Genomic DNA, 11,033 nt, shown 5'->3' on the forward strand with positions numbered 1-11,033 from the left:
ATTTGGAGGTGGCTAAGATAAATGTGGATTATTTTTTCTTTATGAATCTAGCTGGTTCTCATTTGAGAATCATATGCATTGGCCAAATAGGCTTGACCTGGACTCCATTGGCTTTTGAAGGCAAACATTCAGGAAATTTCACAATGATGATTTTATAATTTTTTTAAAAAGAAAAATGGCTAACATTACTTTCCATAAATGCTTGTAAACAAACGTTGACTTGTAACCTCTTGCATAGATTGCCTTAATCTTCAATTTGCTCACTGGCAGCTGAGGTTCCAGTTTGAAAGTAATGCCTCTGGCTGAAAGCGCATGTCCTGTTTTGGAATGTGATCACTCTCCTGTTTATCCCTTCTTGACTGCATGGAAGATGCAAGGATGAGTAGCAAAACATTTATTTTAATTACATTCATTTTGAGCACTCCTTAACAGGAAAGCTCTAAACGGTACAGAAGACTGCACCATCCATTTACTGGAATGTTACCAGAAATGAGGAGCTTTAATTTTGAAGTGCCACTTGAGAAGGAAAATCTTTTAAAGTCAGGGCTAAGATTAATTAAGTTTATTTGGATGATGTTTCTTGAGAGATTTGACTTGTGTAAAGGGGTTCCAGGGTGTTCTGTTATGTCTCAAGTTGGAAGCTGTACAATGGATCTGTTTGATTTTAAATGCCATGGACAATTGGCTTTCAGGTTTATTGACAAATGATAGGGAACCTTTCGCTCTATTTTTGTCCAGATTTTGCCAGGAGTATTAATCAGTGGAAGCTTCTCAGCTGAGGCACCTTCTTTATTTGTTCTCGTCATGTGGGTGATGCTGGCATTTGTTGCTGTTGCTCCTTGCCTTGACAGCAGTCGGGTGGGTAGTTGGAGCAGGTAGCTGTGGCAGGTTCCCGTTAATTATTCTCCCGATCAGAATTTTACTGGAATTCAGTTTTGCAACTTGTCATGGTGGGCCTTGAATTCACAATTTGTGGTTTCCAGTCCAGAACTCTCACTTCTCCATCACCATGTAATATATTGTGCCTCTGTGTATGTGCTTGCTTAATAAGCATCAGCACCGATTTCATATTGGTGTTTATGATGGACAAAATATTTTCAAAATCCTTAATTTAAATGGTTTATTTAAATCCTGAATAATGTTTAGTGGGACCAACATGAAAAGAAATGATGCTTGTGTGGCTGAATTTCACAATTATTCAATATTATTATAGAAAGGGATTCTGGAAGTGATGCAGACTTTTATGTGGAAGATGATGATGACAGTGACTACGAGAGCTCTTTGAAGAAAAGCAAAAAGGGAAGGAAGACTAAAACAGTACCTGAGAAAAAAGAAAAGAAGACGCCCAAACCCAGACTTAGCGCAACAGGTAAGCTGTGTACTTCCGTTAACGGAAAGGTTACTGTGCAGGGGATTATCTCAAGTTCGTTTTTCATAAATCAAGCTTATAAAGGCAAAGGACCATAGGGTTGTTTGCAATCATTGGTGTGGAAGAGAGCACTGGGACACGGGAAATGAAGTACTTAGCTTTTTAAAAAATGACGGTTAAAGAAAGGAGGGGCATGAAATTCCACTGTTTCCAGGTTCATGGGGAAAACTGAGCTGAAGTAGAATCTACATGCATACGATGGTGTATTTAGAGCCAGACGTGAAGCGCACCGACTGCCATAGTTTGCGACATGGATTAGTTGGAAAGGTATGGTTCGAACAAGAATTGTTTGGAAGTTAATTCAGATGTGCTGGGGAAGAATTCCCATGATTTGCCAGCTTGCTGCTTGTTGCAAAAATGATTTGCTGGTTTTGCTTCCATTTTCTGTTATTTTTACATTCCTGTAGTTCTGGGCACTCAGGAAATCAAAGAATGTTGGGTTAAGTTGGAAAGTAGAGTTGAGATTTTTTTTTAAAAATCTGCCATTATCTTGTTGAATGGCAAAGCAGACTCCAGGGGTGCACCTACTCCTGATTCTATTTCTTCCTATTAATTTTCAGCAGTTTGCACTGCTGCCAAGCTTTAGAATATCTTGACTAATAGGTAGTTAAGCTACAAAACCTAAACTTGGGAAAGGAAAATCAATTCTGGGATGATTTCTCATGTGACTCCATGCATGCTCAAGTGTGTTTAATAGTTTTAAGCTTTTGTGAAATATATTGATTTGTGTCCAAAAGCTTACAGTTATAAAGTTTCCGTTTCCTCGATTCTGCTAGATTGAAATTTGGGTGGATTTGCAGTAATATGTCGAACCAGTATAGGGGTAATACTAAAATCTTTCTTGGTACTGTTTCTCCAGAATTTAATCCTTGGAAAAATAGTTGCACGCAATAATGTGCAACTGTGCTGATGCATGGCCAGGAATTATCAGGGCTCCTTGGTATTTGGGACACTATTATTACACTTATTTTTGAAAAATTATCACTTATGATTTTTGAACTACATTTAATGAGCTTATGAAAACATTGAACAAAGTTCCCTTGAACTATTTTTGGTTCTTTTCAACATTGAGTAAGTTACTCAGCTGTGCATATTTATACATTTTAAAGAAATTAGTAAGCATCAAATTTTAGCAAAGCTATGTTTTTATGAAATAATAATTGTGTGCTGTTGGCTTTTTCTTTTTTCAACTTCTAAATATAAATAATTGGCACTGTCAATCTAGATGAATGGAAAACCCTGGGGACACTTTCTTTGGGTTATCGCAAAATATGTGGTCTTCTTTCATTCCTGATTTTGGTCTTATTCTGGAGGCACGTTACTGTTAGCACAGGGGAAAAATTCATCTTCATGCCAAGTGATCATCACAGCTGATTTGTAGGTTGCAGGCAGCCATTGATTTGGGTTTAAGCCCAACCCATTGTTTGGGTTGGGCTTAAAATCAGTCTGTCTACAAAGTTTATACTAAACGTTTGAGCTTACTGTCTTGGGGAACCTGCTGCAATAGTTATTTCAACTATGTGCTTCCTCCCAGAAAGGAAGTGCCATTTTGTTCTGTGTTGCAGTTCTATAGAGCTATGACCAGAGTCTCTTGATGGATCAAACCAGTGATTTTATATTGCCCAGCTCTAAACTGACGTTGTATCGCTGAGCTTCATACTTCGTTTTAACATGTTGTCATATTGGTGGTTTAATAAATGGGGTTGGTTTTCTAATAAATCATTTACTGCAATTCTGATTATGCTTCCTCGATGAATGTAGTTCAACTGTAGAAGTATAAACCTCAGTCCCTACTTATGTTTCTCTCTGTCCCTAGCACAAGTGAAGCATCCTGTTTTGTAAATGATCTCTGCTGCAACGAGCTCTGCATTCATCAGCAATTTAATCTCAAATTTCATTCTCTCCCATTTGACTGCTTATTCAATCAAATGTGGGTGTTGAATTTATGAACTTGTGTTCAGTATGCTGCTTACTATATCTAATGGGGTGTCTCACCTGTCGCACGCTTTCTGAAAAATTTTCTTTAAAAAAAAAAAAACCACATGATTTCCAATGCTGTCATTATGCAATGTTTAAGTGGTGTAATCCTTTTACAGCTGTACTTAAAATATTTCATGCTTTTTTACTTGTACGGTTTGAATCTGAATTTACTAGTTTCAATGGCATGGTGCAATTCTGAAGTAGATTGAAATATAATTATCTATTTTGTGTGCTTTTCCTTACAAGTCACCCCTGCAACTCCTAGTCCGGTAAAAGGCAAAGGAAAGGGGCGGGTTGCGACCACAAAGGCATCACCACCTTCAAAGGGGCAGCCACCTGAAAACCCTGCGAAAGAGTCAAAGAAGGAGAAGAGTCCTCCACCTGAAACAAATGAGGAAGAGCCAGAAGATGAGGAGGAAGAAGATGAGGAGGAAGAAGATGAGGAAGAGGAGGAAGAGGAAGAAGTTAATTCTGGCGATGACTGAAAAATGCAAGGGGATATTTTTTTATATAAGTAGGGATAGAAAATGACTTCACTGACAGCTTGGTTCACAAGGTTTAGACACAAGACTTGTTATGTTTTTTCAAGAGACTGTCCCTTTGTGTGTCCTGCAGACCACTAATAGAATCAAATCATTTAAATTTGGCTTGGCATTTTATGGGAGTTGCTTTGATCTTTTCAAAATTAGGAACTGTAAGCCCAGCACGATGTCTCGTATTTTTGTCAAATCAACTCTTTTTTTTGTAATGGCAATATCAAGTAAAGTTGTGAATCTGACCGCACCATAAAAGTTTTGCCACAAAACTCAGATGAAGGTAAACTCTTTTGATCTTTTCATTTAAGAAACCTAAGTTTACAGTATCTAATTCTTGTGTACAAAAGGGCAAACCAGTTGCAAACTTGTAATGTACAAGTACATTTATACAACAAGCAGATAGTTCATTTTTTTGAACGCTAGCAAAAAAAAACGCTGCGCATCATTTTCTTTGTCTCCAATGTATTATCTGTCCTTCCTGGGGATTTCTTTATCTGAAATGTTTCACGGCAAAGTTTTTTTTGAAACCGAGAACAAGATCAAAGACTCCTGTAAATATAACATCAGCTTAATTATCTCAACCTTGTAAAATGTAGGTGTTGTACATACATGTAGCCAAACGACAAAAAAGTTTTGATGTAGCTTCATTTTAAAAATAGGTGTAGATTTTGCTTACGGCCATTTTACCTTAACAGAGTAAATAAGTGTTTCTGGTGACTGAAAGAAAAGTGTCTGCCAACAATGTTAACTGATTATCACCTCTCCCAGTTCATTATCTAACTTTCTAAAAATCTGTCTCAATAGCATTGTTTTTCACGTGCAAATCATGAGTCAGTCAAGTTAATCAAACTTAAGTTGTCTTAAGACTATTCCATCCATTTTAATTGAAAATGTGAACCCCTGTTGTATCTCTCCAGCATAACTAAGTATCAAAGTGTCACAAATGAATAGTTCCTTGTCTATTTAGTCCCAACTGTACAATTTATTTGGGTACTTTTTCAACTAAGCTAGTGTCATAAGATTATTTTTAAGAAACCTGAATATTGTATTTTGAAGGTGTCTTAAGCTTTATGGGTCTGCCTAGATTTTTTTTATATAAAAATACACGTTTTTGGATCTAAAAGGACACCATCTTTTATAGTTCAAATCTAACCAGTTCATAACGTGGGCAATATTGCATTGTAAGCAATGAATGTAATCCTGAGAAGCTATCACAAATATGTCAATGCCAGTTGACCTTCCCTGTAAGAAGCCAGAAAAAAAAAAGCTGCACACCACCACCACCAAAAATCACCCGAGTCGACAGGTCTGATCTTGTGAACTAAATTGTATTTTTTTTTTTTTTTTTTTTTTTGCAGATTGAAATGTTTAAAAATGAATGTGATTGAATCCTGAAAAACTGCGCAGTTGTTTGTCTGTATCAGCATTTTGTTAAAGCAGCCATATCTTTGTAAGTTACAAAAGAAAAGAACTTGTACAGCCAATTCTTATGATGTTAACATCTAATTCACATGGGCTTTCAATTTCTTTGGTTTTTATTTTCGCTACAGAACATTAAATGTCTGCTGGTGTAAAATGGTTTCTTCGAGCAATTATTTTGGAGGTTGCGAAAAGGATTAGCTAGAGGAGTTGGGGAAACGGGAGCTTTTTTGAAACATTCGTTTGCTTCAAGCAGTGTATCTAAATGTAATTGTATTTTGCATCAGCTTATAGAAATCTTTATGCATGCTCAAAATCTATTTGCTATAACAATGGTTCTCAAACTTTTTATGTTTGCAGGGTATCTTTTTGAGTGAATTAGTAATCACGGGCCCAGTCTAAATTATAACAAATAATACGAAAGTGCCACACACAAAGAATAATTCAGCAATGCTTTTGAGCAAACAGGTGTTTATTGCAGATATTTGTGAGATTGATGTGCCTATTTCTTACTGTGAATTCATAGGCTCAGCAGAGGCCTCTCCGCACAGCAGGACCGGAATAAATTACTTGGCTTAGGAGTTTGCATTTGCAAAATAAATAAACTGTGAATTTATCTTTGGGGTTCCCATGGTAGGGGTTCTGCGTAATACGTGTGGCAGCCGGATTCTACTCCCAGCTTGCACAAAAACCGGCCTCTGACTGCCACTTGTTCACCTACTCTTTTTTTTTTTTAAAGTTAAAGTATAAATTTAGAGTACCCAATTCATTTTTTCCAATTAAGGGGCAATTTAGTGTGGCCAATCTACCTAACCTGCACATCTTTGGGTTGTGGGGGTGAAACCCACGCAAACACGGGGAGAATGTGCAAACTCCACACAGACCCAGAGCCAGGATCGAACCTGGGACCTCAGCGCCGTGAGGCTGCAGGGCTAACCCACTGCGCCACCGTGATGCCCGTTCACCTACTCTTGACCATTGCACCCTCCTGGCCACTGTGTCCGCCTATGAGGTCAGCCCTCCCAGTGAGCACTTCCGCATTTTTGTGTGGATCCCAAAGGTTGACAGATCCCGGTTTGAGAACCACTGCGTTTGAATGTCTGATGATCACCAAGTTTAAATACATATCATCCCTGTAATACTGTTTTGAGCTGTTTGGTGTTTAACATGGGTACAGATTACAAAATATCACCCTCATATGATCTCTGAAATGATTTTTTTCAGCAAGGGCTACGTTTCTGCAAATTAAAACACATACTGACGGGGGAGGCTGTTGCAGTTATCACTTTTTTTAATATAAAAAATTCATTCTAACCTCGTGCTAGTGTTAACTCAACGTTATATTCTGTTTGGTTGACTAGATTTTTAAAGAGAACTTTTGCAGTTTAGATGAATACAGTAATAAATCTCTGCTCTTGGATGTTGTGAAATATTATTGATTGTGAGCAGCTAAACAGTTGCATCATGCTTAAAAAGTAGTGCAATTGGAGAAATGTATCATTGCCCATCTTATTGGGGAATGTACTTTTGAAACATTCTCATGGAGGTGAGAATTTTAGCAAGGGCATTATATGTTGATTTGGAGGAGACCAAATGTACTCCTTTAATAGTGACCTGGATGAAGGACATGCTTCTCATTCCTATAGTTTAAGTGAAACCATGCAATTGCTGTAATAGTGCACTCCAGGGAGCTTCTGTACAGGTGAACTTCAGGTGGGTTCCATGATTTGGGTAATTCCCTTTTCTCCCTTGATTTTTATTGTGCAAGTTTAAATTAACCGTTTACTTGCATGTGACAACAAGCCAGAAGAACTGTACTATTATCAAGAAAATACCCAAAACTTAATCCCTTGGAAATTTTGAGACATGCAAATTCCCTAGCACCAGAAAGATAAACCGGAAATAGCAAACGCCTACGGTTGAATTCAACTGTATTTCATTATAGTCTCCTGCCTGTGGCACTGCCAGAAACTATTAAATATCAAAATTAAGTCAAATACAATGCAAGTTGTGTTTGTTGAAACAGTAGGCATTTGAGTGACTCTTATCTTTGCCCTTGTAGAACAATGGAGACAAAATCAACCCAAGTTAAAGTTTGTGTATGGTTCACTATAATTCGATGGTTTTCAAGCACAGTGGAAATAATTGGCTGTACGTTTTGAAAGAGAAAATGAACAGTATATGTAATTTCAACCTTCTGTAATCTAAATGTTACTGGCTCAAGCCTTTGAATTAAAAGAAAAAAGCCTCGGGTCTACCTAGTTGGAAAAACATCTGGACTATTTTCCCCTGATGCCAATTGCAGAAAGATACAGGTGCCAGGGAACTTGGACTTTCTGAGACCCTTGTGGAGCAGGTTTTGCATCTGTCAGCAACCCATGTTGATTTGCACAGTTCTTCCCAAACCTTCCCCCCCCCCCCCCCCCCCATGCAAACCTCCATTTCACTGCCTCCGACTTTATGTGGCCCCATGGGGAGAGGGGTGCAAGCTTCAACTGCTGAGCATGGGTGAGGGGGCAACTAGGGGAGAAGTTCAGTGTGATGGGAATTGTATAAAATGTACAAACGCCTACCTTTTCACAGGCTTTTTTGTTTTGCAGCAACGATCAGGCCTCACAATTTGGCCACCCCAACCAACAGGAGAAAATGATTTAATGGGGCTCCACCGCTCTTGGTATTCAGTCTGAGCTCCATGGCAGCCATTGCTTCCTTGGAGCCCGTGGCCACAAAATCTCTCCCATTTGCAACGAACCTTTAGTACCCCACACAGTTTATGTCGGATAATTCATGTGTGTGAATGCATTGGCACAGTTTCAGATAATGAACTTGCCTATTATGAAGTGGATACAGTCCCAACATGTACTTTGCTAAACACACAAAATGTAGGAGGATGGTTTCATTCCATTTTCATGATCTTTTGTGGCGTTCGTGAAAAGTGGCTAGATTCCGTTTATGCATGCTTTCAACTGAAATGCTCTTGTACAATGCACTATTGGGTCTAATTTCACTGAGTATTATAGAACCGTAATGTCCCCCATGTGCATTAGAATTGAAACATTGTGTCTGTAGATGAATGTCAACTTGTTTTTTGGGTGAAATAATGGAAGAAATGGTTCTTGAGCCTGCAACACGGGTCAATCCATTATTGACTTGGGTACCTTATGTAATTGAAATATAAACAGTTAGGCTTTCTAACAAAAGTAATTAGTGTGATCCCTTGTTCGGAGGGATGATTGTTTTTCCTAAGTAAATAAATGGATGAAAAGTAACTTTTTAAAAAAAGGATATCGAGAACTCTACATGGTCTGGCAGAAACGTAACACACTTTAAGAGTACCCAATTCATTTTATCCAATTAAGGGGCAATTTAGCGTGGCCTATCCAACTACTCTGCACATCTTTTGGATTATGGGGACGAAACCCATGCAAACACCGGGCGAATGTGCAAACTCCACACAAACAGTGACCCAGAGCCGGGATCAAACCTGGGGCCTCGGTGCCATGAGGCAGCAGTGCTAACCACTGCGCCACCGTGCTGCCCTGAAAACCAGTTATTTCTAAGGTGCTCCACATGTACGTTGCTGCTGTTTCCTGAGTGGAACATTTGGATGAAGGGGATGCTCCTATTAAAAATCTTGTCATTGTGGATGCTGTAGCTTTAAGAAAACCACTCCACAGAACTGGATCGTCAGTGACAGCCATGCACAACTTAATTTTTGTGTTGTACCAGTTAGTTACCATCGGCTGCTGGCGTGCAGGGCTGCAGGAGAGCAAACCCTCTTACAAATGGGATGTGACCTGCTAAAAGGGAAAGGAAAATGTATGCACCAGGACAAAATTAAAGTGATTCAATTGTATATAGGCTTCGCTACTGGACATATGAGTGACAATTGCTGACTGAAAGGTAGCTGATGCCATTTAATTGGCACTAGGTGAATGAAAGCATTTGTTGGGAGTATCGGGTAAGTTTAAATGTAGGTACTCCTGTGAGCCTATTTTCACAAAGGATGGTTCAAATATAATTTTAACACTTGTGCTATGCATATCGGTGTGTAGAGCCATTACTTAAAGCTGAAAAAGTGATTTATTGAAATAACTATGTTTTAATGGGCAGTGTACCCAGGAATGATGGAGTGCGTATACAGCCTACAACGCCGCGGTCATCCATTTGCTGTCTGCTGAGTAATGTTTATGACGCAGCCTTACGGAGGAAGGAATTGTGTACTCTTTTTATTGCCTTAAATTAACATGAAACCCTAAGCAGCCTATTTGCCCTGATTTTTCATAGAAGTGGATGATACGAGGGAATATCACTATATAGAAATGTGGACATTTTGCTAACTACCCCTGAATATAATCGCCTATTAAACATGGCCGCATTTTATTTTCAGCAGTTGAGGAAAAGGTGCGTGTCCTTGGGGTTTGCACACCCAGGTGTTCTTCATTGGGTTAAAGCAGGTTGTTTTCACTTAAAGGCTTAAGTTGAAACAGATACGTGACGTTTTGTTTTTATTTTTGTACTTTACAATCTGAATTTACTCAGTACATTGAACTTGTGCTGGGGTTTACTTTGTGCAATCGTCCCATTTACCTTATTAGTTAAAAGATTTTTTTTTCTCCCTGCGGTTTGAATTACATTTTGTTAATTCCATTTCATTAGTACATACTTTTGTTTATGCTTGGTGCTGAATTGCGAGGTTAGAACTTCCTAATTAACACCTGTCACTTAAAAGCACGCGTTACATAACAAATGGGCTATGGTCCAGAATGCATTTGACTTGTTTTCAAATCCCTCCATGCTCTTGCCTTTATCTTCTGCTGCCCTGCGCCCTCCGTGATTGCCGCACGCCAATTCTGGCCTCTTGTGTTTCCAGTTTTAATCACATCACAGCCAACAACCATTCCTTCTACTGCCACGGCCCAAGTCTTTGAAATTCTCTGCCAAAACCATTCCATCTTTCTATCCTTTTAGAGGCTCCTCAATTTTGATCATCTGTCCAAATGTCTCCATATGTGACTTGGTGTCAAATCATGTTTGGTAATGCTCTATGAAGGGCCATGGATTAGTGAAAATGCTATAAAAATAGGAGCTGTTCATTTCACTTGCCAAAGCTGAGTAACAACTTCTGTGTTAATTGTCGGCACTACTGAAGACGTGTTTATGCTGCACATAAAGGGGTGGCACAGTGGTTAGCACTGCTGCCTCAGCTCCAGGGTCCCAGGTTCAATTCTGGCCTCGGGTTACTGTCTGTGTGTTTGAGCATTCTCCCCGTGTCTGCGTGGGTTTCCTCTGTATGCTCCAGTTTCCTCCCACTGTCCAAAGAAGTGTAGGTTAGGTGGATTGGCATACTAAATTGCCCGTAGTTTCCAAAAGGTTAGGTGGGGTTACAGGGATAGGATGGGGGTGTGGGCTGAAGTAGAGTGCTCTTTCCAAGGGCGGGTGCTGCCGCGATGCGCCATATGGTCTCCTGTACTGTAAATTCTATGATAAGTAGAGATCAAAATCAAGAAACATTGAGAAATTAGCAAAAGAATGAAATGCAACAAATTCAACGTTCATCGGGAAAGATGTGAAAGAAACCGTACGATTAGAGAAAAGTGAATGCAAGAACTGGATCTATTTAATTCTAGTCCTAACATCCTCTCCTTTATCAATCTGCCCCATTGTAG

General features: G+C 39.1%; 1 protein-coding gene across 2 annotated transcripts in view; it reads left to right on the forward strand.

Annotated features, from left to right (window-relative positions):
- Positions 1-5,521, forward strand: part of nucks1a (nuclear casein kinase and cyclin-dependent kinase substrate 1a) — a 45,950-nt gene extending 40,429 nt beyond the window's left edge. For both annotated transcript variants that reach the window (XM_072480007.1, XM_072480008.1), the window contains exons 7-8: positions 1,214-1,369; positions 3,656-5,521. In XM_072480007.1, coding sequence (XP_072336108.1) covers positions 1,214-1,369; positions 3,656-3,894 — 395 coding nt within the window. In that variant the 3' untranslated portion in view covers positions 3,895-5,521. The remainder of the gene's footprint in view (positions 1-1,213; positions 1,370-3,655) is intronic.
- The last annotated feature ends 5,512 nt before the right edge of the window (positions 5,522-11,033 follow it).

The sequence above is a fragment of the Scyliorhinus torazame genome, chromosome 17 (assembly GCF_047496885.1).
Source record: "Scyliorhinus torazame isolate Kashiwa2021f chromosome 17, sScyTor2.1, whole genome shotgun sequence".
NCBI classification, from domain to species: Eukaryota; Metazoa; Chordata; class Chondrichthyes; order Carcharhiniformes; family Scyliorhinidae; genus Scyliorhinus; species Scyliorhinus torazame.